Source organism: Jaminaea rosea (assembly GCF_003144245.1).
Source record: "Jaminaea rosea strain MCA 5214 unplaced genomic scaffold BDZ90scaffold_11, whole genome shotgun sequence".
Lineage (NCBI taxonomy): Eukaryota > Fungi > Basidiomycota > Exobasidiomycetes > Microstromatales > Jaminaea > Jaminaea rosea.
In genome coordinates this window covers 576,339-600,678 of record NW_020289985.1, presented here as the reverse complement: position 1 = coordinate 600,678, position 24,340 = coordinate 576,339, and the positions used below count along the sequence as shown (strand labels likewise).

The 24,340-nt window shown below is 61.0% G+C and overlaps 8 protein-coding genes across 8 annotated transcripts; 4 read left to right on the top strand and 4 right to left on the bottom strand.

Moving 5' to 3' along the window:
- The first annotated feature begins 133 nt into the window (after window positions 1–133).
- Window positions 134–1,168, top strand: BDZ90DRAFT_275473 (hypothetical protein). The gene is made up of 2 exons (XM_025508881.1): window positions 134–721; window positions 846–1,168. The coding sequence occupies exons 1-2, from the start codon at window positions 188–190 to the stop codon at window positions 993–995; spliced, it is 684 nt and encodes a 227-aa protein (XP_025360986.1). The 5' UTR covers window positions 134–187; the 3' UTR covers window positions 996–1,168.
- Window positions 1,169–1,526: 358 nt separating this feature from the next.
- BDZ90DRAFT_233502 (mitochondrial carrier) lies at window positions 1,527–3,208 on the top strand. Its single transcript, XM_025506656.1, has 5 exons — window positions 1,527–1,700; window positions 1,810–1,987; window positions 2,079–2,428; window positions 2,518–2,670; window positions 2,764–3,208. Exons 1-5 carry the CDS (start codon window positions 1,673–1,675, stop codon window positions 2,976–2,978), a joined length of 924 nt encoding a protein of 307 aa, XP_025360985.1. The 5' UTR covers window positions 1,527–1,672; the 3' UTR covers window positions 2,979–3,208.
- Window positions 3,209–3,363: 155 nt separating this feature from the next.
- On the bottom strand, window positions 3,364–4,272 carry BDZ90DRAFT_208818 (kinase-like protein; the record flags this gene model as incomplete). Its single annotated transcript, XM_025504024.1, has 2 exons — window positions 3,364–4,022; window positions 4,068–4,272. Coding segments are annotated over 2 exons (864 nt in total), but the record flags the coding sequence as incomplete, so codon positions are not given.
- Window positions 4,273–8,881: 4,609 nt separating this feature from the next.
- On the bottom strand, window positions 8,882–10,597 carry BDZ90DRAFT_233501 (hypothetical protein). The gene has a single exon (XM_025506655.1). The coding sequence runs from the start codon at window positions 10,223–10,225 to the stop codon at window positions 8,909–8,911; it is 1,317 nt and encodes a 438-aa protein (XP_025360983.1). The 5' UTR covers window positions 10,226–10,597; the 3' UTR covers window positions 8,882–8,908.
- Window positions 10,598–10,887: 290 nt separating this feature from the next.
- BDZ90DRAFT_280883 (hypothetical protein) lies at window positions 10,888–16,940 on the bottom strand (the record flags this gene model as incomplete). Its single annotated transcript, XM_025509317.1, has 2 exons — window positions 10,888–16,749; window positions 16,886–16,940. 2 exons carry the CDS (start codon window positions 16,938–16,940, stop codon window positions 11,006–11,008), a joined length of 5,799 nt encoding a protein of 1,932 aa, XP_025360982.1. The 3' UTR covers window positions 10,888–11,005.
- A 1,951-nt stretch (window positions 16,941–18,891) lies between these two features.
- Window positions 18,892–20,235, top strand: BDZ90DRAFT_242238 (putative MDH1-malate dehydrogenase precursor, mitochondrial). The gene is made up of 3 exons (XM_025507411.1): window positions 18,892–19,022; window positions 19,100–19,262; window positions 19,340–20,235. The coding sequence occupies exons 1-3, from the start codon at window positions 18,919–18,921 to the stop codon at window positions 20,072–20,074; spliced, it is 1,002 nt and encodes a 333-aa protein (XP_025360981.1). The 5' UTR covers window positions 18,892–18,918; the 3' UTR covers window positions 20,075–20,235.
- On the bottom strand, window positions 19,824–21,645 carry BDZ90DRAFT_267436 (hypothetical protein). The gene is made up of 3 exons (XM_025508708.1): window positions 21,563–21,645; window positions 21,218–21,479; window positions 19,824–21,164 (listed from the first exon to the last, which is right to left on the bottom strand). The coding sequence occupies exons 1-3, from the start codon at window positions 21,631–21,633 to the stop codon at window positions 20,238–20,240; spliced, it is 1,260 nt and encodes a 419-aa protein (XP_025360980.1). The 5' UTR covers window positions 21,634–21,645; the 3' UTR covers window positions 19,824–20,237.
- Window positions 21,646–22,453: 808 nt separating this feature from the next.
- On the top strand, window positions 22,454–23,503 carry BDZ90DRAFT_233499 (hypothetical protein; the record flags this gene model as incomplete). The annotated part of the gene is made up of 1 exon (XM_025506654.1): window positions 22,454–23,503. Exon 1 carries the CDS (start codon window positions 22,472–22,474, stop codon window positions 23,498–23,500), a length of 1,029 nt encoding a protein of 342 aa, XP_025360979.1. The 5' UTR covers window positions 22,454–22,471.
- Window positions 23,504–24,340: the final 837 nt, after the last annotated feature.

The following is a 24,340-nucleotide window of genomic DNA, read 5'->3' as shown; positions in this document are numbered from 1 at the left end:
GGCGGCATTACGTCAGCCAGTCACGCATGAAGGTGGGCAAGACCGGATCGGACCGATGCGGCTAGGCGCGGGTCGCGGGTCGAGGGGTGGAGCCCAGGCGTGCAGGACTGAGCGACTTCCTTCGTTCGTCATCATCATCAACCAGCAATCCCACCCGCATACACTCATCCACCAACACCAACCCAGCATGGTAGCATCCCGCCTCGCCCTCAACACCTCCCGCGCAGCCCTTCGTCGCGGAGTAGTGGCAGCTCGCACTCCCGTGCCGCGCTTCTCCTCCTCCTCGTCGAGCTCAAGCGGCGCTGCCTCCTCGGCCGCAGAGACGGCCAAGAAGTTCATCCCCTCCTCGGACGCCCCTTGGGCCATCAGCTCTGCCCTAATCTTCGGCTCCCTCTTCATCTACGCCACCTCCCCCTCGTCTAAGACGCACAACGAGCACGGCCATATCACGGGAGCGGCTCACAAGCCCGCCCAACACGGTGCCGGTTCGTCCGCCTCCGACGACAAGACTGGGGATGACGCTGTTTGGAAATTGGAAGGAGGTGGAGAGGAGAAACATGAACAGACCCGTACGCCTGAAGAGGCTGATGGGGAGGATGAACCCGAGGGAAATAAGCATCTGGCCGATCATGCCGCTTCTAAGGAAGCGCCGGAGCAGAAGAGCCCTGCGGGGAGGGATCCTTCGAACGAGACGAGTGGGAAGGAGAATTCCAACTTCCAGGTGAGTAAGCGACGTGCCCTTTTTGACCGACGACCCTCGTCACTCGATTATCGTCAAGACGCTGATTTCTTCCTTCCCTCTCGGCACTCGCACTCGTACTCGGTCGCTTCGCTCCCTCGTGCAGTCCGGCCTCAAGCACGCAAAGGACGGAGACCCGGTGAGCGACCCTAAGCGCGTGGTTGCGGCGGCCAATGCTGCCAAGCAGGAGAAGAAGGCCGCAAAGGAGGGGGAGAAGGGGGAATTGCCCGAAGAGGAGGGGGAGGGGGATGAGTAGAGGAGGAGAGGTGGAGAGAGTATACGTACACTTGGAGAGGTAGAGGCAGAGGCAGAGGGAGTAAGGAAGAGCATACAGCCAGCCAGCCAGCCAGCCAGAGTGAGGGGTGGCGTGTCTTAGAAAGAAAGAAAAAGCAATCAATGACAGACATCGTGCAAGGTCATTACTTACACCTCACAGCTTGTTGAGGGGGTTCAACGGTCCATGCTTCCGTGTTCGTGGCTTTGTGATCGTCGCTTCGCGCCCAGCGTCCCGCACATCGACTTCGGTCTCTTCTCTTTCACTCTTCCTCGGGAAGCCGATTGATGGCTCATTGGATTGGATTGGAATTGACGTGACAGTGGGTAAGCGGGCACGCCGAGCGGCAAGCGGCAATCAATCGAACACGACGCCGCCCGTCTGACTTGACTCGCTCGGGAGAGAGAGGGCTCGAGCACGGACATCTTCGCAGCGCCGGACAGAGTGCAGGCGGGCGGGGGGAACGGCGGGAGGATGTGAGAAAGGGCTGCATTTTGCAACGCTGCGCTGCATCGCCGGACCCCACTCGATTTCCACTTCTTCTTCCTCCTCCCACCAGCAAGCAACTTCTTCCTTCTTTTTGTCCTTGTCTTGTCTTGTCCCCCTTTTTCTTGATATCAGGATCACGATCGAGACAACGCAACGCAACGCAACGCAAAATGGCCACCACTCAACGCAAGCCGAAACGTGCGTTGCCGCTGCCGCTGTCGCTTCCCCCACTCCACTCCACCCAACGCAACCTCTGCTGCTGCTTGTACTCACCTTCCAATCACCCCCGTCGCCTCGCCCCGCACAGCCCTCCCCTTCTACTGCCAGTTCTCAGCAGGAGCCCTAGCTGGCGTCACGGAGCTGTTATGCCTCTACCCTCTCGACGTGGTCAAGACGCGCATGCAGCTCCAAGGAGCCAACGTAGCGCCCGCGGATCGCTATAATGGCATGGTGGACTGTTTCAAGAAGATTGTAGCGAGCGAAGGGTGCGTGCGCCGCGAAGCTGCCGCCCTTTTTCTCGCTCAGGGAAGACTGAACCCTCTTCACTCACTCACTTCCTCGCTCGCTCGCCCACAGCCCCGGTCGTCTCTATCGCGGCATCGTCCCACCCTTGATGCTTGAAGCGCCCAAACGTGCCGTCAAGTTTGCAGCCAACGACTTTTGGGCAAAGACGTATCGCTCCGCTTTTGGAACAGATCAGATGACCCAAGGCCTCTCCGTCCTCACGGGCTGTTCAGCTGGAGCAACCGAGTCCTTTGTCGTTGTTCCGTTCGAGCTGGTCAAGATCCGACTCCAGGATAAGGCTCAGGCTCACCTGTACAAGGGGCCCATGGATGTTGTGGCCAAGATCGTCAAGACTGACGGGTTGCTGGGGCTGTACGCTGGGATGGAGAGTACATTCTGGAGGCATGTGCTGTGGAACGGAGGTGAGTCTCGCGTGTAGTCCCAGCTTCCCCCTCCCCCCATTGACCGTCTTCTTTTACTCCTCTACGCCGCCTCACGTCACGCCGCCCAGGCTACTTCGGCTGTATCCACCAGGTGCGCTCACTCATGCCCAAGGCAAATGGCAAGGGCGAAGAGCTCCGCAACAATTTCATCTCGGGCGCCATCGGTGGATTCGTGGGGACGGCACTCAATACTCCTGCGGACCTGGTCAAGTCGAGAATTCGTGCGTACCACGGCGCCAAAGTACCTTCTGTTAGCTTGACTGCTGACAGCTCCATCTCTTCCCGCTCGCGCTCGCTCACTCGCTCGCTGACAGAGAATACACCGCGCGTACCCGGCGTGGTGCCAAAGTACAACTGGACGTTCCCGTCTATGCTGACCATCGCACGCGAAGAGGGGGCGGCAGCGCTTTACAAGGGCTTCACGCCAAAGGTGCTTCGATTGGCCCCGGGAGGTGGTGTACTGTTGCTCGTGGTCGAGGTCGTCCTCGAGCAGTGGAGACGGGTACTGGGAGGGGAGTACGCGGCGTGAGCCCTGCGGGGGAACTGCGGGGGAACTGGATGGGATTCGAGTCGTACGTCAAGGACTTGGACTGAGGATCATTCTCGCAAGCACACGCACACACGCACACGCACACGCTATTCGCACGCAATGATAGACACAATGCTTTGCACCGTACCTTACCGTAGTGGTGTAACTCTCGCGCCGTCGTAGATCGCGATATTAGATGGGAAGAACCCGTAATGTAGAGACGTCAACCACGCGCATCAACAAAGTCCCCTCCTCCCTCTCCATCGCCATCCGTTCGCTCCCCCTCCTCTTCCTCCTCCTCGTCCTCGTCCTCCATACTAGCCTCGATGAGACGACACTGCTCCAACAACCTTCCAACCGCACCGCGTTCTGCCGCCTTTGAACAGAAGGCCGTCTGCAGAAGCATTTCAGCGGACGGTCTTGCCTCTGCCTTCATCTCGGTACTCCACGCCAAAAACTGCCTCAGCTCGCGCGTCGTCGTCGTCGTCCCGCCCTCCAGATCAAGCGCGGGCAGCCCACTCTCCGCAGTAGCCTTGATGGCCTCGCTGGGGGACAAGTCCACTCTAGGCGGGTCACCACGACACATCTCGTACAGCGTGGCGCCCAAGGACCATACGTCCACCTCGACGCCATACGACTCGGCGCGGATCAGCTCCGGAGCCATCCAGTAGGCCGTCCCTACTACACTGCTCCTCTTCCTCGCCTCACCGGCCAGGTCGAGCTGTACGGCGTGCGTGAAGTCGGAGAGTTTCGCACGACCGTCCGAACAGAGGAGAACATTATCGCTTCGCACGTCGCGATGGATGATGCGCTTCGAGTGCAAGACGCAAAGGGCTCGCAAAACGTCGGCTACTATACGTGCCATGACGCGTTCTCGTAGGATGAGCCCGGAAGGCTTGAGACTCACCACATCCGCTAGACTGCGATCTGCCAACTCTTGGGTAAGCCAGACGCCCGGATGAGGTGTGGTGGATTCGGGAGAGGCGAAAAAGACGTCGTAGAGGGAGAGAATGTTCTCGTGTTTGTTGCAGAGGGTCCATAATGCTAGCTCGCTGGCCAAACCTTCCAGTCTAGAGGCACCCGTGCTACCTTCCTCTTCATCGTCGTCCTCCGACTCTGGAGGGTCGAGTCGAATAACCTTGATCGCCACTATGCCGTTCGTGTTCGAGCTGGTCATCCCGCCCGGGCCACGCGCGGAATAGACGTCCCCTGATTCGCCTGCTCCTATGAGGGTCAGCGAGGAGAAGACGCGCTCCGGGTCTGCCGAGGAGAGGAAGCGCGAGGCCGGTTTCACCGACTCTGGCAGGCCTGGCGCGGGGAGGTCGTTCGCTGACGCTGCGGATGTCGACGCGGGGAGGATGGCCCCTTTGCCTCCGCCAGCGACGCGAGAGCGGGAACGTGAGCGTCTGCGAGGACTCTTCCTTGCGTTGAGGGACTGACGAGAGGCGGGACGAGACGTAGAAGGACTCTGCTGCCCCATGGCCATCTTTGGCGATTTGCCCGCGCCGGCGCCCGACGAAGGCACGCGGGAAGGTAAAGGTCTGCTCTTCTCTCTGTGCACCACCCCTCCATGCCCCTCCTCCGTCGAGGGCAGTCCTCTGCTCTTAGCGATCGGCGAGTCCAAACTGACGGGCAAAGGCGGGACAGGCGGCACGTCGTTGAGGTGTTGCGGCAGCAGATCGTCGAGGTCGAACGACTCGCGCGGCAAGAAGTTGCCATCTTGTCCCTGCCCTCCTCCGCCAGCTCTCTCGTCGAAGAACCCCTCGGAGAAACCGCTAGGGTAGTGCGTAGATACTGGGAAACGGTTGCGCGTCGTCTCTCCTGATCTCCGCGGTACGCGAGCGGTATTCGTGGCCCGACGAGAGGAGCGGGACGTCTGAGACATGCGTGAGGAGGGACGAGCAGCATTGGCCGCTTCAAGGGCTTCGGTGTCCGGGGAGGGCAGGATGATGCCGTCCGGTGCGGTGGGGAGGCTGGCGGAGGATAGGGGACGAGAAGCTCGTGCTGAAGAGGAGGCAGAGGCCGAGGCAGGTGTTCCTTCCCGTGTGGCCCCAGTGAAGGAGCGACGGTGGTGATGATGTCGCCGTGATGAGGAGCGTGAGGCGGACGCTGAGCCGGAGGCTGCGGCCACCATTCCTGAGCCAATCTTCTCACCAGGCATAGTCTCATCGTCCTCCCCGGCGCCGTCTTGCCCCTCGTCCTGCATCCACTGCTCCAGGTAGTCATTCGCTGTGTACGAGTTGTGTTGCGATCCCTCCCTGGACCCGGGCGAGGCGGGCGAAGGCGGGAAAGTCGGTGTCGCGAGGAAGTGCCCGCCGGGCCCTTGCCCTTGCGCACCCGCCGAGTTGGCATGCCCATTAGAGGAGCTCTGAGCAGAGGCGCTCCGTTTCGCGGGTGCAGTGAACCACCCATCGGCGTTAGGCCTGATAATCTCAATCGGCGTGCGAAGGAAGGGCGAGAGGAGGGACGGGCTCGGGTCCTTAGGTGGGACCTTTGGCGGTAACTCCGGTCCGGCATCCTCGTCCTCCATGACGGCATGCCTCGCTCCTGCTCCCGGTCTCGACCTCGTAATAACAGGCGAACTGCTCGACGTCTCGCCACTCTGAGCCGACTCACGACGAAAGAAGGCGCGCGCCGCAGAACCCCTCCGCGTGCCCGGCAAGGCGTCGATTGTTGGACTGGCAGAAGCGCTCGCAAACTCATTTTCTGTGCTGGACATCGTAGCAGAGCGATCCCTGTTGCTCGCAAAGAGGCGAGGGGCACCATTCAACTTGCGTCTTTCTCGGAGACCCAAGATCTTTTGTCCTATTCCTGCCGCGCTGCTAGGGGCGGTGCTGCCTGTTGGAGCAACCGTCGTCGACCGACCACCGTGCCCCGCGCTGGAGGATGACGCTCCGGTACCACCGCCCAGCGAGTCGCTATGAGTGGCAGAAAGCGTCTCGCTCGGATAGCTGTCTGCGGAGGTAGTGGTCGAGTCCTCGCCGCCGCCGCCGCCGCCGCCGTGCTGCATTGCCCCCTGCATGGCCGAGCCTACCCTAGCCAGCTTTGCGATGCTCTTGCTCATCCCGCGCAACCTGCCCGCCTTGCCGCCGCGCTCCTCTGTAGGCGAGGCAGACGAGGTGGACTCCCCTTCGCCAGGCGCGATCCCGCCCGCCTTGTCCTTGTCCAGATCCGCCCCCTTCCTCCTGGGAGTCTGCGAGTACGATTCACTCGGACTCGTCGCAGCAGCGGTCGTAGTTGTGGCGGTCCTCGTCGTCGTACCGATGCTGCGCGGGCTGCCCTTGATGAACTGGCTCACTCGCCCCACAGCCGTCGCGGTGCTGATCTGTACACCCTCCTCGTACGAGTACTCTTCGTCCCCGTCCCCTTCCTCCGAGTATTCGTAGGAGAACTCGTCCTCTTCCTCGTCCGAGCCGCTCGGGTAGGCCGTCGAGGCGCCCGATTTGCGCCGTCGACGAGTAGCGGCAGTCGTTGCGCGTGAAGGGGCGCGGGAAGTGGCGCGGGACTTGCTGCCAGAGGCGGCGGGGGTTGAGGCGGGGGCTTTGAGGTCTGAGCCTGATGCTGCGGTAGTGGCGGCCGAGGCTGCAGCTTGTTGCCTAGCCTTGCTGCCCTTGACACTCTTCTTTGACGCTCGTGAGCTGGGTCGCTGCTTCATCGATGGCTCCCTGCTCGCGACTCCACTTTTCGAAGCAGCCTTCTTGCTGAACTTGTCCTTGCCAGACGTGCTGCCCTCGGCCGCCTCGTCTCCCGCTGGTATCGACGCCAACAAGCTTGCCGCCCAGTCCCCATTGTCCTTCTCGCCCGTACTGAGGAAATCCGGAATGAGCGGACTCTGCGCTTGAGCCTCTAGCGCGTGATTGATGGAATCGATGCTTAAACCCAAACCCACACTACGAGCCCCTTCTGACGAGCTGCTCGACCTTGGTTGTTCACGCTGAGCCCCCGCGTCTGCTGGTAGAGGCGGCACAGGCGGAGGAGGCGAAGATGCTGATGCTGCCGCTCCTGCTCCTCCCCCTCCCTCTGACCACTCATCCCAGCCACGCTGCAGGACGGAGGAATAGCTCGTTGAAGCGACCGAAGGCGCATAGCTAGGACGAGTCGTTGCCCTCCCGCTGCTATCGTCTCGAGCGGTGCTCATGGACCATTTGCTCTGTAGGCGGGAAGTGTCCGTAGGGTATCGTACCGACTCGCTACGAGTGGGCGATGGAGTCCGTGATCGCGATCGCGTGCGGTTGCTGGGTAGAGTGCGCATTGTTGATGGTTGAGGGGAGTAAGCTGATGCTGGTGGGGAGAAGCGGGCCGAGGCTGAGCTGCTTCCCGGCGCTGTCGCCTCGTTGTGGTGCTGCCATCGCTCTTCGCCATTATACTGGCTGAGGTGAGCAGCCCAAGATGCTGGTAGACCCGTGTAGCCGTCTGGACCGACGTCGACGTGGACGTTGTGTTGGACGCTGTAGGGTAGGCCGATGTTGGGGTCTGACGTAGGCGAGGGAGGTACAGAGGATGAGGAAGAAGCCATGGAAGAGGAGGATGGTTGCAAGTACGACGAACTACTAGGCCCTGGCGAGGGACTCTGCGATCCATACGATTGAATAGGCGCAGAGTTGGGGACTTTGAGGGATGGATCCCATTCTGGTACATCGATTCCCCCCGAACGCAATCGTAGCGACGAAGCTGATGCGCTTGCTTGGCGGAGTTGCCCAATCGATGGCTTCTTGAATGCATTGCTGATCTTCTTGATGCCAGCTCCCAAGCTATCCTTGCGCGGTCTCGACTTCGCGCGGGGCGATGTAGGTGAGGCCACGATGCCTCCTGTCCCTCCACTCCCATCACTCGCCTGCCTACCGAAAAAGGGGCGATGAGGTGGTTGTATTTGCGGCTCATCTGTATCATCCTTTGGCGGTAGAGGGGGCAAATCTCGATCGACTCTGCGCATCGCAGATGGCGCCTTGGTAGAGATGCTGGCCGAATCGCTCCTCGACGTCTCACGAGTAAAAGTAGACGAGGACGACGATGAAGGCCACCCGTGCGGGTCGCCTACGCCTCCCTGGCTGGACCGAGACCACGTCGTCATGGCGGCCGAAGAAGACGACGACGATGGTTTGGCAGAGTGCGTGTGGTGCGACGGGCGGACAAAGGGGGAAGACATTGGTTATTAGCGCGGCATGGTGGGCGTGATGGGCGTGGGCGTGAGGATGGAGATGATGATGGACACGAGTAGTGAGGGGTTGCCTTCACGGGCAGGCGAGCAAGGGGGGTATGAGGATGATTAGAGGGATCTCGCGGTGTGCGTATGTGTGCGCGCGCTCGTGTGTTTGTGTTGGTTGCAAGAAAATGGTCGTGGTGATGATGCTCGCATCTCCCTGCTTCTCAAGCCTGCTCCTCTTGCTCGTCGTCGTCGTCGTCGTTGTCCTCCTACCGCCTGCGCCTGCGCCTGCAACTCGACTCCGCGACTCGACTCGTCTCGTCTCTGCCTCGCACCCGCCGCCGCCGCTCATCGCCAAAGCCGCTGCCTGCTGCCGCCCTGACTACTGCTGCCGGGTTCCAAGTCAAGTCAAGTCGACAATCAAGGCGGAAGGCGGGGGTCGGGACAAGAGGCGGGCGGGCGGGCGGGCGGGCGGGCGGGAGGGCCCAAGTCCGCGAGTCGAGTCGAGTCGAGTCGAGTCGAGCGATCAGATCACCCGTTTGCCCAGCCCAGCCAGCCCCTTGCCGCTCCGTGCAGCCAGGCAGTCACACGTCTTCTTTTCCATGCGTCTCGCTCGAGATGAAGCGGCACTTTGCTATTCTTGACGTGCCACTGCCAGGGCGGGAGGGACGAGGAGAGATCCGACTCGTCATCACTACCATCACTACCGTATGCGCATGTCATTAAAAGATCGTCTAGAGTTGAGCTAACAGGAAAGAGCACCAGCAATGCCAGGCAATCGCGCAGCCTAACAGCGTCCCGCTTGCACACAGTCCCTCCAGCTCGCCGCCAGGATGCCCGTAGCGCTCTGTCCCTCTGGGCTTCCCTGGTAATACGGGCTTGTATTGAACCAGTTCAACGGGTCCACATTCGGCACAGCGTATCCGGTCCCATTGACCCTCGCAGCCACCGCCTTCCTCAGCCCATTTGCCCAGCTGAGGTACTTGCTCGCTCCCGAGGGGTCAAGTACCATCATTCGATACGCGGCAGACGCAAGCATAGCACTTCCCGTCACATCCCCAAAGTCTCCCGCAGCGGGAGACTGAGAGGCTCCATTGGGTCCTCCGACCATGTAGTTCTTGATGAGGCCATTGCTCGCCACTCCTGACCCAACGGCGCCAGAGAGGATCTGGTAGATCCACTTTGTGAGCAAAGCCTGTTGAGAGGTCCATCCTTTGCTCGTCTCCCACTTCTTGACCGTGGCCAACACCCGAACCATGCCCATCGCCGCCCACCCGTTGCCCGTAGCCCAGATGCCCAGCGTCTGCGATTGTGGACCGACGATGTGCTGCCATAGACCGGACCAGGCTGCCGTGGTGGTTGGCTGCAGGATCTGACGATAGCGCGAGCACTGGATGATGGCCGTGTGCATCATCGACTCGTTGTTGGTCCGCACGGCATTGTACGCGAACGCGGGAGGGAACATGTAGACGGCATCCGCCCAGAGCTCAGCGACTGCTTCGCGCTGCGAGATGGCTCCGTTGCTGTAGAGGGGTACGGTGAACAGGTGCGCAATCTGCCTGTCTACGGCTTGCGTGTAGGCGGCATTCGTTCCCCCAATGAGGGTGGCGGGGACTACGAGACTCGCAGGATCACCCGCTGCTCCGTCCCCATTGCTAAGCGTGTTCCCGCTAATCGAAATGTTCGGCTTCACGTAGCTCAGCGCTTGTACCGTGGCCACATTGGGCTTGGGCACTTTGCCGTTTGGGAAAGGGTTGGAGCCAAAGACGCTCAGTGAGGCGTTGTAGTACTCGAGGAGGGCCTCAGCCAGGATGCCGTACTCCCATGAATGGGTGGTAAGCTTCTTGGCCACAGAGAGGACCTTGTCCGCATCGTAGCCGGGATTGGCATTGGTCGTCGAGGAGGAGGCGAGCTTCTTTGAGGAGGAGGAGGAGGCGCTCTTCTTTGCTGCTCGACGGTGAATCATGCGTGGGAGAGGTGTATGGATTGCCGCGTGACGCGCTGCTACGGCGCGGCCGCCGCCGTCTACGGACGTGGCGCTGCTCGATGCCACCAAGGTGGAAGCGGCGAGCGCGAGGATGGCCACGAAGCGCTTGCACAGCATTGCGATGGATGTTGGATGACGGTGAGGAAGAGGGGAGAAGGGGGGTGTCGCCGGGGTCCTGAGGGTATCGCGCTTTGTGCTCGAGGGCTCAAACAAACGACGGCCCGCGTCGATGAGTAGAGCGGGTGGAAATGAGGCGGGGGAGGCGGGGGAAGTGGGTGGTAATGAGGGCAAAGGGGGGAAAGCCGTTTGCGACGGAATGCGAGGTTAAGGGTGGGAAACCGACTTCTGGTCAACAGACGAGTACGGCGGGGTGGGGGGGCGAGGGGTCAAAGCGGACACGGGAAAGGGTACGGGAAAGAGAGCGAGCGAGGGAGAGAGGGGCCATAGCGCTTCAGAGTCTAGGTTCCCACCGAACCAACAACGATGTCGCTCGCCGCTCGCCGCTGCCTCGCTCGTCATGCTCCGACCCTAATTGGGTAAGTCGTCTCGTTCTCACCTTCCTCGTCGATCATACAAACATCTAGCCAAGTAGGCAAGCAGCGATGCAGCAATGAGCAGCAACTTCGCGCCTTTGTGCCGCGTCCTGTCAAGTCAAGTCAACCTTATCCTAGACTAGCGTAGTGTTGGGAGCTCAATCTGACACGTCGCGGCACGGCATGTCGCGGCACGCGCCCCTCTTGCCTGCTCGCTGCTCGGCAAAAAGCAAGGAGTCGCTCCCTGGGAGTATGCGCCACTGGAATTGTACGATGCATGAATGAGATGAGATGAGATTGGGCGACTGCGCGACGCGCCAAGAGTGGGTGAGCGGCCTAGGGAAGGGAGAATACAACTGGGCCGTCAAAGAGCCTCTTCTCCGTTCTCGCTGCTCTGGAATCGATACCAAGCTGGGCCGCCCAGCCTCGGGGTAATGACCGTCTCGGCGTCCGGCCTGACTCCCACGCCACGCTGCTCGACCAAGCCCATCTTTTCTAGCCCAGCAACGATCTCGCGCAGCTCGACGCGATCGTAGTGCGAACCGAGCCAGATGGAAAGCTGGGACAGGGAGAGACCTGGACGTAGCAGTAGCTGGGAGTGAACGGCGAGAAGGGCGCGATGCCAACGCTGCGGGTCGGCGACACCCGTCGAAGCGTTGAGCCAGGAGCGAGGTTTGGCGGACCATTCAGTCGTAGGGGGAGCGGCATCTACCGTCCCGACCTGCCATGCAGAGCGATAGTGAGGGGAAACCAAACGCAAGTCGTCGTATCCAGTCTTGAGGGCGTGGCGATGCAGATTGCCCGCCGCGTCGACGCTGCTCGCCAGCACACCGTCGTACCCAGCCGCCACGAGCGGACCGCCCACGGCAGCCTGCACAGCATCCTCTGCCATGGGCGCGGACATCGCTACGGTGCTCCCCTCCTTTCGCAGACCGCGCACCCCCACATCGACCTCGTTGTCCGCATCCACGACGGCTTTCCCATTGAAGTAGATTTCGTCCCTCAGCGGCGCCAGCTGCTCGACTTCGATCTGCGCCTCTGCCTCGCCATCAGCCAGCATCTGCACAGCGGCAATGGTCATCCCCACGTCGTCATCCATACCAATCTGCGTCCATTCTCCCGCACGCAACGCGCTCTCAGCCTCGAGGGCTTGGCGCGCAAGCTCGAGGTGCGGGCCAAAGTCGAGATTGCTGTGCTCGTGCGTGTAGGCGAAATTGTTGCCCGGGTGACGACGTGCAGCCTCACTGTTAGTTTTGCGAACGATCTTGCCCAACTTCATGCGCTCGAGAGCCTTCTCGACTTGATCCTCCCCTACGGAGCGACAAAGCGCCACGCCCGCCTCTGGGCTTACGTCGGGCGACTCGATGAGCATGCGCACCACGCACTCGGCCATGTGTTCGCGGCGGTGACGTTGAGGAGCAGCGTCGACGACGACGCCAGCCTCGCCGCTCGCGCTGAGCGTAAATGCGCAGCCTAGCAGCCCGTTGAGCTTCTCCGTCGTAGTGTAGGCATTCTCGTGCGGGTCGTGCACGATGGCCAATGCGTCCTCGCGGGGCTTGGGCTGCTCGCGCAACTGCCACTCTTCGCCGCCACCATCGTCGTCCTCTGCAAGCCCATCCCCCGCCGCGGCCCTCTCGACGGCCTCGAGCACGTCGTCCTTGTCTACACGGCTGCGCAGGAAGGCAATGTGTTCCTTGAGGTCGAACCCATCTGGCTTGCCCGGATTAGGGTCGCGCAGCAAAACCGTGCCCCTGTACTCCTCCCAGAAGCGCGTCCAGTATGCCTCGAGCTCGTTGAGATAGTCTTCTTCGCCGATGGCGGCAGAGAGGTGAGTGAAGCGGGCGCGGAGCTTGGGAACCTTTTCCTCTTCAAAGACCTGGTTGAGAGCCGTCCAGTTGCTACGCCCACTGCCACGCAGCTTGTCGCGGGCGCGGATGATGACGCAGGCGTCGCGGAGGAGCTCGTCCCTCTCGCGCGTCCAGCGAAAGTCGACGCGCGGGCGACGACGTCGGCGTTTGACGGGAGCAGCCCCTCCATCTTCGTCGCCCTCCTGAGGTGTAGCGTCCTTGCCTGCACCTTTCCCTTTGCGGCCTTTGCCTTTGCCCTTGGTCTTGCCCTTTGCTGCTGTGTTGTCGGGTCGGCCCTGCTGCTCGACCGTCAGGCGAATCATGTCGCTGAGCACATCCAATGCTATGCCTCCCTTGTCCGTCGCGTAGGCGTCACGGAACTCGAGCAGATTCTCGAGTAGAGCAGCCCTATGCACTCCCTCGAGCTGATTATCTCTGCAAGCCTGTTCGAAGACGCGAGTCCACTCGGTCAGACGATCGCGTCGAGTCTTGAGCTCCCGCTGCAGCTTGGCAATCTCCATCTCCATCATCTTCAAATCGTGCCTGGGATCGTCTGGCCCACTCTCCTGCAGCTCCTTCTCCAGCCTCTCGAAGTTAAGCGCTTCCCTCTCGGCCCTCTTCTCGTCGCTCGTGCGGCGCTTGTTCTCCTGCTCCACTTCCTGGGCGATCATGCGCCTCTTACATGCGGCGATGCCCTCCTTGACCACGTCGAGGGGCGCAAAGATGAGCTCAGAGACTCGACGCAGCATGTTCTCGTCGCGAAGGATGCTGCCCCAGTCGTCTGGGTCGGGCCATTCAACGAGACGTCGCAGGAAGATGCGCTGCTTGCTCGTCGAGAGCTTGTCTGCGCGCCAGCGCTTGTCGTTGCCGATGAGGCGGGCCATTGAGCGTAGGGGCGAGGAGTCTTCGCACAGGCTGTGCAGATTCTTGGAAACGGTCTTGCGATTCTTGGATAGCTTCTCCCAGTACGCCGCAGCGTCCTCGAGGGTGAGCATGGAGCCTGACCCCTTACCACCTGCTGCCCAGCTCCACTGCCCGTCTTCGATGGCCGAGTGCTTGAACTGTAGTCGCCCATCGCCCGCTGGCGTGGCTAGACGAAGCAGCTGCAGGTCCTGCACGTAATTGTCCTCGAACCATCGAATGAATTGCGCCTCGTTCAGTGCGCCGAGCGCACTCTTGACGGCCATCTCCTCGTCCAATATCGGTCTGGCCATGCGCTCCGGGTCCTGCAGAGCAGCCTTGAATGCATCATTGTCGTTCTCTACCTCCTTGAGAGATACGACGAGGCCGAGGGGCAGATCACGAGCGACCGCCTTGGTGTCGACCAGCCCATCTTCGGGCAGACGTGCCATGATGTGACGATGCACGAAGCTCAGCCTCGTCATCTCGCCCGCCATGAACCCGTACGTCGTTGAGCGGACCAGCGTCGACGCCTCGAAGAGGTGAGCATGGCGCGGGTCCTCCAACAATTCATCCACGGGCAGCGTCCTGATGAGTTCGTTCGTCTCCTTTGTCCGCTGCGTCTCCTCCTTGACCGTGTCGAACTCATTCACATTGTCCGTGTTGATTCGGCGTAGGGCAGAGAGATGCTTAAAGTCCTGCGAGACGTCGCCGATGAGCAGCTCGCCCTGTTGGATCCTTTGAGTGAACTCGCGAAGGCTTCGCGCGTCCACATCGGGCGAGTGGACAATCTTGCGCTGTCGCCCCTTGGGACCGAGGGTTGTTGTGATCTTGATCTTGCCTTGCTTGACGAGCGAGTCTAGCATGCGGGTGCGAGTCTTGCTGTCACGCAGGTCACCCAGCTCCTTGAGCACTGCCTGCGTGTTTTCACCATGCCTCTGGGTCAGCTCGTTCATCCAAAGTAGGCCGAGATTCATCTCGTCGGCCAGGCCGCTGCAGCGTGACAGGACCTCGATGAAGAGACGCTCCCTGCGTGTCTGAGCAATGTTGAAGCGTGCGCGGACGGGGGCCGGTGCGGACGGGCGGCCTCGTTTGCGTGCGGGCGTAGCGGAGGGTGTGGTCCTCTGAGAGTCGGACGCTGATGCTGACGCCGATGCTGCTGCTTCTGCTTCGACCTCTGACACTCTTCGTTTGATGGGTCGCGAGGGCGTTGGCGGGGCCGAATTTTCCGAGTAGTCGCCGATCTCCGTAGCTTGCGTCGTGTCGGCGTCGCGCTGGTCGGCGTCGCGCGGTTCGGCGTCAACTTGCTGGCCGTTATGGGTATCGTCGACTTGCTGACTCTCGCTAGCCATCTGACTGTCCTCGATGACCTGACTCTCATCTACTTGCAGGCTTTGCTCGGCTTGTGTGCTGTCATCTACCTGCTGACTCTCATCAACGGCCTGGCTCTCCTCGACGACCAGGCTCTCCTCAGCCGGCTGGCCTTGCTCGCCCTCCACACCTGGCACAGCTTGCGCTGCTCGGAACCCCTCGGCTACTTGAGATGCCTCGCCGCCCGTCGTAGGTTGACTATCCGTCCCCACCGCAGTCGCCGCCACCGCTCCCGCATTCTTCTTGGGCCTTCCCCTCGCCCTCTTGGCTTGAGGCTCACCCGTCGACGACGTCCCCACCGCGGACGCAGCGTCTACGCTCTTCCTCGGCCTGCCCTTCTTGGGCCTCCCCGTCTCCGGATCAATCGGATTCGTCATCTTCTTGGGCGTCGCCGCCTTTTTGGGCGTGGGAGCCTTCTTGGGAGCAGGCGGCTTACTAGGCGTCGCAGTGGGTGTGGCAGCAGCGTTCTTCTTCCTCTTCGTCGTCGTCGGCTTGGCGGCGCCCTTGCCTGGCGTGTCTTTTTCGCTCTTCCTCGGCCTGTTCACGGTGGCAGGTAGCCTCGCGCCCGCATCGATGGCCTTCTGCAGCTCCTCGACGCTCTCCCAGCACGTCTCGAATGGCGCCCACCCGACAAAAGGCCCCGTCTCGATGCCCAGGAGCGGCTCGACTTTCTCCTCGAACCCTCCATCCGGAACCTCCTCCGCGTGTGCCAGCAGACCCGCCGCATTCCACATCCTCACGCGCTTTTCGCGCCCAAACATCTCGAGGACGCTCAGGATGGACAGGTCTGGATAGCCGCGCAGGTCGTGCCCGTCCGTCTCGTGTGTGTGCATGTACTCGTCAAAGTGGCGCACGGCACGGCCTGCTGCTCGGAAGTGGCGAGTCACTTGGCGTGTCGTGGTGCCTGAAGAGCCGGCTTGGCGGACCGCTTCGTGGATTTGACGCTCGAAGGTTAGGTTGGCTGCAAAGGTGTGCTTCGTGTCGAGGATAGTATGCGCGAGGGTGGTGTGGGCGGTCGAGGTTGAGGGCGCGGAAAGGCGCGAGAGGTGAGCGCGGCCCGTGGATGTGAGGGCGAGCAAAGAGGGAGTGGCTTGAAGCCATCCCAACTGTACGCCGTGTTGAATAGCATCGTTGAGGGAGTGATCGCCGAGGCCTATCATGGCGGGAAAGCCCATGCGCTGCCAGAGCCCATCCGTAGCGCCATCCTCCTCGACCTGTCGCAAGACTCGCTCCAGTAGCGCCTCCGGTTGCGCGATGATGGCGAGGCAGAGTGGCTCCGAGATGGATGCGCCGCCGTCTTGCACTTCCACGCCTGCTTGAGTCTCGTCTGCATCGCCTCCATCCTCAGCGGCATCGCCATCCTCATCGCCTTGGTCTCCAGCTTTGGTCGCCTTGGCTCCGGACGCGACGATATCCTTAAATCCAATCTCCATGCCCCAATAGCGTCGATGGAGGACAAAGTTGCCCTGTTGTCCCTGCCCATGTTTCTTCACCGCGACCATCTTCTTGACTAGCCCTACGTCGACGAGCTTTTTGAGAATCGCAAAGACATTTCGCTGATCTGCCCCATTCACGCGCCCGATCTCCGTCGCTTCACACCCCCTCGCGCGTCTACGACTGACGAGCTGGACGGAGGGCCATGATGCGCCGATGAGCAACTTGGCGTCGGTCGTCCCCGTAATATAGAGGCGGATGAGGTCCACATCGACCGTAATGCGCAGCGCGTTACCGTGCTCTCCGCTGAGTTGAGTGAGCGTCTTGCCTTTCAACAGCACCTCATCACGGGGAAGAAATGCCACCGTATCGATACATCGTTGGTGGGGGGGCTTGTCAGGCGGTTTGCCCGCTTTCACCCTAGTGCCCACTTGAACGCAGCTCTGCTGAGTAAAGAGGCAGCGAAAGATGTAGTCGCGGTACGAGTCGTCGATGAGGCTATCGGTGCCTTTGTGGAATTCCTCGATGAATTCGGAGAAGCGGGCGAGGTCGCTGCCTGTGTGAGATGAGAAGGAGTATTAGCGTTCTGCGACGTCGCGCCACGCCCCGCTTGGAAGCGCGTTAAGGGTTCGAGTCTCGTAGACGAGTGCACGTCTAGCGTTGAGGCGTGCGTTGCGTGCGCTTAGACTCACCTGGCTCGCCATCCATTGCCAGCTCCTCGACGAGGTAAGATATGACTTCGTCCATCGCTGCGGCGGCGGCAGTGGTGCCCAGCGTGTGGCGATGGTGCTAGTCGTGCTCTGATCGCGATGACTCGATGGCTGTGTTGGTTGGTGATGAGGCAAAAGATGGCCTCTCATCCGCCCATCAACCCATCCGCCCATCCGCCCGCCCCTTTGCATCCGCCTTGCCGTGAGCGTGGGCCCAAGCGTCCGCGGGGAGCAACGACAAGGGCGGACTGAGCTTCTTGGTGCGTGCCTGCAGGTGCAAGACGCAGGCAGGCAAGGCGGAAACAGGCGCGGACGTGTGAGCGTGGCCGCGACTTTGACGACTTTTTTTGGCTCCTCAACCCCCACGCACGCCGCAGAATGGCATCGGTCCAGACTCACACGGCCAAGCATTCGCTGAGGGCAGGGGCGAACAAGAAGGCTGGGCAGCGAGCTCAAAGAGCTCAGGAGAGGGATGGGCAGGGGAGTGCACAGGCTGGGCCGAGTAGCAAGGCGGCGGCGGCGGCGACCCAAGGGACGGACAAGAAGGGGGAGAGCGGGAGGAAGACGGTATTCAAGCAGGTGCTGGGCAGTCCTCTCACAGTCAATTGGTGAGCGAAGATTGTGCAGCAGGATGTCATCGAGCCGCCTTTGACTGACAGCGAGCCTCGCCGCAGGCCTATCGTATCGCCCGTCGACGCTCAACCGATCCTCTACACCCTCCTTGACGTGCTGCGCCATGCATCCGTCCAGCCCTTCATTCGCGCCCAAGTCAAAGATCCCAGAAGCATGACAAAGGGACAAAGACGTCGGGCGAGAAGGTCAAAGGAGCAAGAGCAGGAGCAGGAGCAGGTGCAAAAGATGGAGCTGGACACGGAAGCCGGGCCTTCTCGCCCACCACCCCTCGTCTACGGGATCAACTCTGTGACAAGGAGATTAGAGAAGATGATCGCGGACAAGGCGGCTGCAGCTGCGTCTAACGACGACCTAGACGTGGTACTCGTGTGCCGAGCAGACCTTAACCCTCCGAAGCTTGCAGCCCATTTCCCTCTCCTGGCATGCTCAGTCAACGCTGTATGCTACCCTTCCGAAGGTGGGAAGCGATCGCTAAGAGTCATACCGCTGCCGGAGGGGGCTGAGCTACTTCTCGCTGATTCTCTGGGAGTGAGGAGATGCGGGGCTTTGGCATTATCTACGGAGAGGCTGCCAGTCGAGAGCCTGAGAGCGAGGATAGACGAAGCAAACGTACAGCCACTCCGAGCAAGCTGGTTGGACGCTGCGGCTCATTGTGCTCTTGCCACGCATAGGCAGCTGAGGCAGAGCATCGTATCACCGCCAGCACCAGCACCAGCACCAGCACGACCTCCCCCGCCCCCCACCTTCACAGCCCGCCCAAACGTCGTTACCACCTCTACGACTGCGCCCACGAATCTCAACGCAGTCAAGCTAGCCAAGAAGCACACCCGCACAGAGAAGAAGGAATGGCGCAAAGCCAAGCGCAAAGAGGGGCACGCGGTGGCTGTGGCTGCTACGAAGCGTAATAGGAGGCAGAGGAGGGCTCAGAGGGCGGCAAAGGGACGGGTGGCGGCATCGAAGGCGACGAAATCGAGCAAGTCTGCCGATAAGAAGTGATCGCATTTCTAATGTCATCTCTCTGCATACCCGCGCAATGCCATTGTCATCGCCTCGCATCGCCTCGCCTCGTCACATCATATCATATCGGTAGCTTGCCTTTCAACCTCTGTGAGCCATTCGGTCATGGCCGGAGGCGGATCTGACCGAATTACCGGCCCAGGCGGGCGAGGGCAATGGCCACGCGCGTGGGAGCGACAAGTGGCCCAAGCGTCGAGCCTCAGCCTCAGCCAGCGTGCGGCGGGCGGATGGCCAGCCGCCAACTTGGTGGGGCCCGGTTGGATGCCGTCAAGAGAGTGCGAGCGGGCGTGCGTGGAGAGGAGTCGGTTTACTCCTTCCTTCTCAACCACGACTACACACACTACTCTGCATTCACTTCGAACACCATGGTCAAGGCAACAGTCATCGGAGCAGCTGGCGGTATCGGCCAGCCTCTCTCGCTCCTCCTCAAGCAGAACACCTTGATTACCGACCTCGCCCTCTACGACGTGTGAGTGTGGCTGCACTCTCGGCGGCCCATTGCCCCGATCATTGATGCTAACACATACGCGCCTCTCTCCCGCGCAGCGTCAACTCGCCCGGTGTCGCAGCCGACATCTCCCACATCAACACCCCCTCGGTCGTCAAGGGCTATCTGCCCCCCGATGGAGGACTCGAGAAGGCCCTTACTGGCGCAGACATCGTCGTCATCCCTGCTGGTGTGCCCCGTAAGCCCGGCATGACTCGTGATGTGAGTGTGCGGTGTGACGCTTCCTCCTGTCATGCAGCAACTAATGCTTCCTGCTCCTAATGCTCGCCCCGCCCCAGGACCTCTTCAACATCAACGCATCCATCGTCCGCGACATCGCCGTAGGCATTGCCGCTCACGCGCCCAAGGCCTTTGTCCTGGTCATCTCCAACCCGGTCAACTCGACGGTCCCCATCGTTGCCGAGGTCCTCAAGAAGAAGGGCGTCTACGACCCCAAGCGCCTCTTCGGCGTTACCACCCTCGACGTCGTTCGCGCTTCCACCTTTGTGGCAGAGGCGGCTGGCCAGCCTACGGAGTCCCTCAAGTTCCGCATCCCCGTTGTAGGAGGCCACTCGGGAGTCACCATCGTGCCCTTGCTCAGCCAGTGCGACCCCAAGGTTCAGTTGGACCAGGCTACCATTGACCAGCTGACCAACCGTATCCAGTTCGGCGGCGATGAGGTAGTAAAAGCGAAAGACGGAGCAGGCTCCGCCACCCTCTCCATGGCATTCGCCGGCGCACGCTTCGCAGCTGCCGTCCTCGACGCTGCGAGCGGCAAGGCCAGCTCGGTGCACGAGTACACGTACGTTGACCTCGACTCCGAGGCAGGCGGTAAGGACGTAGCCTCCAAGCTGGGCGGTAACCTTCAGTACTTCTCTGTCCCCGTTACGCTCGGCAAGAACGGTGTAGAGAAGATTCACCCTCTCGGTGGGATGAGCGAGTACGAGGAGGGGCTGGTCAAGAAGGCTGTCGCTGATTTGGGAGGAAACATTGAGAAGGGACAGAGCTTTGTAGCCAAGTCGAGCAACCTCTGAGCGGCGCAGGCGGCGCAAGCGGCGCGCAGCGACAGAGATGTAGCAACGAGGAGCATGCGAGTTAGAGAATTCGAAACATGACAATTGCGTAGTAGTAGTGGCAGCGAAGCGATACAAGTAGTGTCCGTGCAATGCAGCGACTTGAGTCCTAGCGCGCCCTCACCTATCGCGCCCGCACCAACGCCTTGAAGTGCCCTACCACCATCAAGCAGGCAAATGCCACGAGGTACAAGGGCGAAAGCAGCGCAAAGACGAGGACAGCACTCTTGGGCGTGCTGGCCGAGCGATTGCGGTACAAGATGCTGAGCGCCACGACGCCCGACATGAGCTGGAAAGCGATGAGCCATACGGAGATGACAAATCCGTCCTCATGGTGATAAAGCTGCGACCACGTAGCGGGTCCATAGCGTGGCAGAGAGGCGAGGGCGAGACAGCAAGCCTGAAGGAGCACGTGAGGGTAAGCAGCGAGGAGGACCAAGGCCAGGCTGGTCTTGCTCCACGCTACCCCGTGTCTACCGGTGATTCGCGTCCATTCCCTCGCCCAGGCGACACGCTGTCCCAACAGATCTCCCAGACCCCACGGAGCAGCTTCGAATGCCACGACGTTCAAGTCGTAACCGCTTCGTGCGCCGGAGAGGAGGGCACGCACGCTAGTGTCGAGTCCAGAGCGATGTCGTCGTACGAGGGATTTGAGGAGGGAGCGACTCCAATGACCGTCCATCCCCCACGAGGTTGTGCCTGCCGGGGTTCCCGGTTGGAAGATCCCGTAGGCAACATCGTAGTCCACCGATGCTAGGTTGGACCATACGGAGGGGGTAGGGCTTGAGATGCATCGTCGCCCGTGTACCACGTCCACTTGGCCCGTGTTGAAGCGGCGAGCTACCCAGGCAAAGGCGTTTGGATCGGGGACGGCACCGCAAGAGTAGATGGAGACGATTGGGCTCGTGGAGATGGAAAGGGCGTGAGAGATGATGTCCGCTTCTGCTGCATCTGCAGGGCAAGGCAGGGAAGTGACATTTGACCAGCGAGAGTCGATGTGCGTCAGATCGCGGGCCCTGCGCGAGAGAGACCATGAGGTATCAGCATCCTTCTCCAAACATCCGATGATATCGCGCATCCTCTCTCTTTATTGCAAACTCACACATAGACGTGCAACTTCTCGCTCGGGTAATTGACCTCATCCACCACATACTGAAGTCCCTCTACGATGTCATTCGTATCCGCCTCCCCCTGCGGAATGAGCAGCACGTCAATGTGAGCATGTTTCTTGTCCAAGTCTGGAAATCCTTCCTTTGCAGCTTTGCGGGCATGACGACGTGCGAGGACCGAGGGGCGACGAGAGTTGATGGCGAGGGAAACACCCACGAAGGCGCAGAGGGTTTGGGCGGTCGCGAAGATGTACCAGCTGCGGGTGTGGGGGTGAGTGAAGGAGAGAGATTAGTTGGCGGGGTGATCGATAGAGCGCTCGGGCGCGGCGAGGGCACGTACAGGATGTTGAATGCCTTGTCCGGGAGGAGATTCCAGATGGAAAAGGAGAATACGACGTAGCATGCTAGCATGGCGTACGGGCTCGCTGCGAAGGCCGGGGGGTCAGCTCCAGCTCGAGCTCGCCCTTTCTCTTCTTGCACCGCGGCGACTCACCTTGGACGACACCATCCGTCAGCCTGGCAAAGGGATTCGATGATACCATGGCGGGGCGTTGACGGGCGTAGCGCTTACGATGCGGCGTGAATGCGAAAAGGATGGGATCAAGTTGACGTCGACGACGAGAGCTGCGAACCTGAGGAGCGGGTGGTCGAGGGTGCAGCAGTGCTTTGCGAGCGGAGATCGACGACGACGACGCAGCGACGCAGCGACGCAGCGACGCAGCGACGCAGCGACGCAGGACACTGCAGGGCCGGCAGCCTCGAGCGTCAGAGCGAAACTCATTCGAAGCGGGTCGTCGAGTCGAGCTGCTCGCCGAGCTGCATGCCAGACCCGCGGCCGCCATTACTACTACGACCCTGTCCAAGCCGCCTTCCCCATCGACTTGACCATCTCCATCCCGTCATCATGGCGTCCAAGCAGGCCGAAGTCTCAGCTCAGTACGCCCCTTGGCTAGATGCCGACACCAATGGCATCACCCCGCAACCCGTCATCACAGACGACAGCCACGACTTTGGTCGTAAGCGCAGCGATCGCGTGGGCTACCTAGAAGGGCTGCGCGGCCTCATCGCCCTCGAGACGCTCCTCTACATCTTCTTTCGCACTCTCGCCCCAGCAGTAGCCACCGACACGGATGTGGATGGCACTCGTCCAGCCCCCTTCGTAGGAAGCGCGCCAGCGTGGCAGAACAATCTGCGCAAGGCGTTGGGACCCATCTTCTGGGACAGCACGCTGCCCGCCGCCTTCTTCATCATGCTCTCCTCGCGAGTCATTGTCTTGACTTTCCTGGAGCGAAGGAGTGCGCACACACTCGCTGGAGCCGTCTTCCGTCGACCGCTTCGCCTGTTGCTCCCCATCCTCTTCTCCCTCGCCCTCCCCTCCATCGTGGGCGCTGCGGGGGGTTTCAAGAATGCGCAACGATTGAGCGAGATCACGGCCAACTCTGCTGCCATACCACCGGCTGTATTTCCCAATTTTCTCGAGTATTTCAACTCGATCTTCACCCTCTTCTTCGATACGCAGCCATACAAGTCGGATCGCGGCATCGCCTACACCCCCTTGAGTGGGCTCTCCTGGGTCATCCCCGTCATCTTCTCGCAGTCATTCACCGTCTACGTCTTTGCGGCCCTACTCCCCTTTATCAGCCTGCGCGCAAAAGTCTGGGGCTTCCCGGGCTTCATTATTGTCACCTACTGGCTCGGATCGTGGGCATGGTACAACTTGACGGCCCTGCAGCTGGCCGAGTTCACGCTCGTCTACCTTCCCCTCGCCCAGTCGAAGCGCAAATTATACATCCCACCTGCGATCCTCCTCGTACTGGGCCTCGCACTCAAGTGGGCCTGGGCATCCAATCCTGCTCACCGCAACGACGAGTACATCTACCACACGGACAAGAGCTACGGTGGCCTGAATCGCTACCTCAACGCCAACCTTCAGCCCTACCCGCGCGTCGACGATTTCTTCGTCGTGGCAGGCAGCATGGCCCTGCTTGACCTCAACGCAGTAGCGCAACGCATCTTTGCCAATCCGGTCTTCCGCTACTTGGGGCGTATCAGCTTCATGCTCTTCCTCACATCGGGCACAGTCTGCCTAGCGCTGGGCAGCAAGCTGACCGTAGTTCTCCGCGATCAACGTGGCATGACCAGCGAGTCGAGCATCCTGGCGGCTCTGTTCTTTGCGTGTATACCGCTGAGCCTCGTCGTCGCTGAAATTTGCTACTGGCTCGTGGAATGGCCCAGCTTCGTGGCCGCGAGATGGCTATTCCGCTGGATCAGGGTGTGAGCAGGCTGGCGGGGCGAGGCATTCCGCACCCCGCTCACACGCGCACGATACGCGCCAAGGACAATTTCAATTTTCATCTCTGCCTTGACTTTCACCCGAGCCGCCGCTTCATCCATCGTCCGAGCGTCGTCGTCGTCGTCTGAGCGTGCCGACGGACATTCCCCCCTGCCAAGCCTCTTGAGTAGTGCCCCTGTCTTTACAGCGAACCAGCGCGGCTAGGCCCGAGCTCGACGTCGCCGGCGGTCCTCGTACGCACGGCCAAACCCTTCGCACGCTCGGTCCCTCTCACTACGATCGGGAAAAGAGTAGCGGCGAATCAACATTCAGGAACGAGAGCCACACGACCACACCATCGCTGCCCCCGCTGCGATCAACCTTCCTCATTCATCGCATCGCATCGCATCGTCATCGGAGACCCACGAACGCATCTCGACGAAGGAGCGCTGGTTCAGCAGCAGCTGCTGCGTGCCTCGTGGCTCGTAATGCAGATGGATGCCGGTCGGGCGGACGCGCCGGCTGGCTCGTCGTCGCGCCGTCGCGGGATACGAAAACTTCTGTGCATAATAGCAGGGAGGGCTGCTCACTCAGCTCATGAGATGGCGGTGCAGCAGCTTGCAGGTCGCGCGCAGGCCCAGCCCAACTCTCTTCCTGTCCTGTCCAGGGTCCTTGAAACAAGGCCTCCTCCTCTCACCCCCGCAACGCAACGACGCAGGGCAAACACGGCTGGGTCTCTCTCTCGTCGCTCTCTCTGTCGCGGTTCAAGTTTCAGCTCGCCCAGCTCGCCCAGCTCGCTCGCCGCGCCGCCGCCGGTGACTAGCAAAAGTGACGCAGCAGCCACAG

What these genes read in the sequence shown, in the direction of transcription:
- BDZ90DRAFT_275473 (XM_025508881.1), top strand. Translation starts at nt 188, where the DNA reads ATGGTAGCATCCCGCCTCGCCCTCAACACCTCCCGCGCAGCCCTTCGT. An exon ending in AGGAGAATTCCAACTTCCAG is followed by an intron (nt 722 to 845) that starts GTGAGTAAGCGA and finishes TCCCTCGTGCAG; the next exon opens with TCCGGCCTCAAGCACGCAAA.
- BDZ90DRAFT_233502 (XM_025506656.1), top strand. Translation starts at nt 1,673, where the DNA reads ATGGCCACCACTCAACGCAAGCCGAAAC. An exon ending in CACTCAACGCAAGCCGAAAC is followed by an intron (nt 1,701 to 1,809) that starts GTGCGTTGCCGC and finishes CGCCCCGCACAG; the next exon opens with CCCTCCCCTTCTACTGCCAG. An exon ending in CCTGGTCAAGTCGAGAATTC is followed by an intron (nt 2,671 to 2,763) that starts GTGCGTACCACG and finishes GCTCGCTGACAG; the next exon opens with AGAATACACCGCGCGTACCC.
- BDZ90DRAFT_233501 (XM_025506655.1), bottom strand. Translation starts at nt 10,225, where the DNA reads ATGCTGTGCAAGCGCTTCGTGGCCATCCTCGCGCTCGCCGCTTCCACC.
- BDZ90DRAFT_242238 (XM_025507411.1), top strand. Translation starts at nt 18,919, where the DNA reads ATGGTCAAGGCAACAGTCATCGGAGCAGCTGGCGGTATCGGCCAGCCT. An exon ending in GACCTCGCCCTCTACGACGT is followed by an intron (nt 19,023 to 19,099) that starts GTGAGTGTGGCT and finishes TCTCCCGCGCAG; the next exon opens with CGTCAACTCGCCCGGTGTCG. An exon ending in AGCCCGGCATGACTCGTGAT is followed by an intron (nt 19,263 to 19,339) that starts GTGAGTGTGCGG and finishes GCCCCGCCCCAG; the next exon opens with GACCTCTTCAACATCAACGC.
- BDZ90DRAFT_267436 (XM_025508708.1), bottom strand. Translation starts at nt 21,633, where the DNA reads ATGCTAGCATGCTACGTCGTATTCTCCTTTTCCATCTGGAATCTCCTC. An exon ending in GACAAGGCATTCAACATCCT is followed by an intron (nt 21,480 to 21,562) that starts GTACGTGCCCTC and finishes CCACACCCGCAG; the next exon opens with CTGGTACATCTTCGCGACCG. An exon ending in GCGAGAAGTTGCACGTCTAT is followed by an intron (nt 21,165 to 21,217) that starts GTGTGAGTTTGC and finishes GGATGTTTGGAG; the next exon opens with AAGGATGCTGATACCTCATG.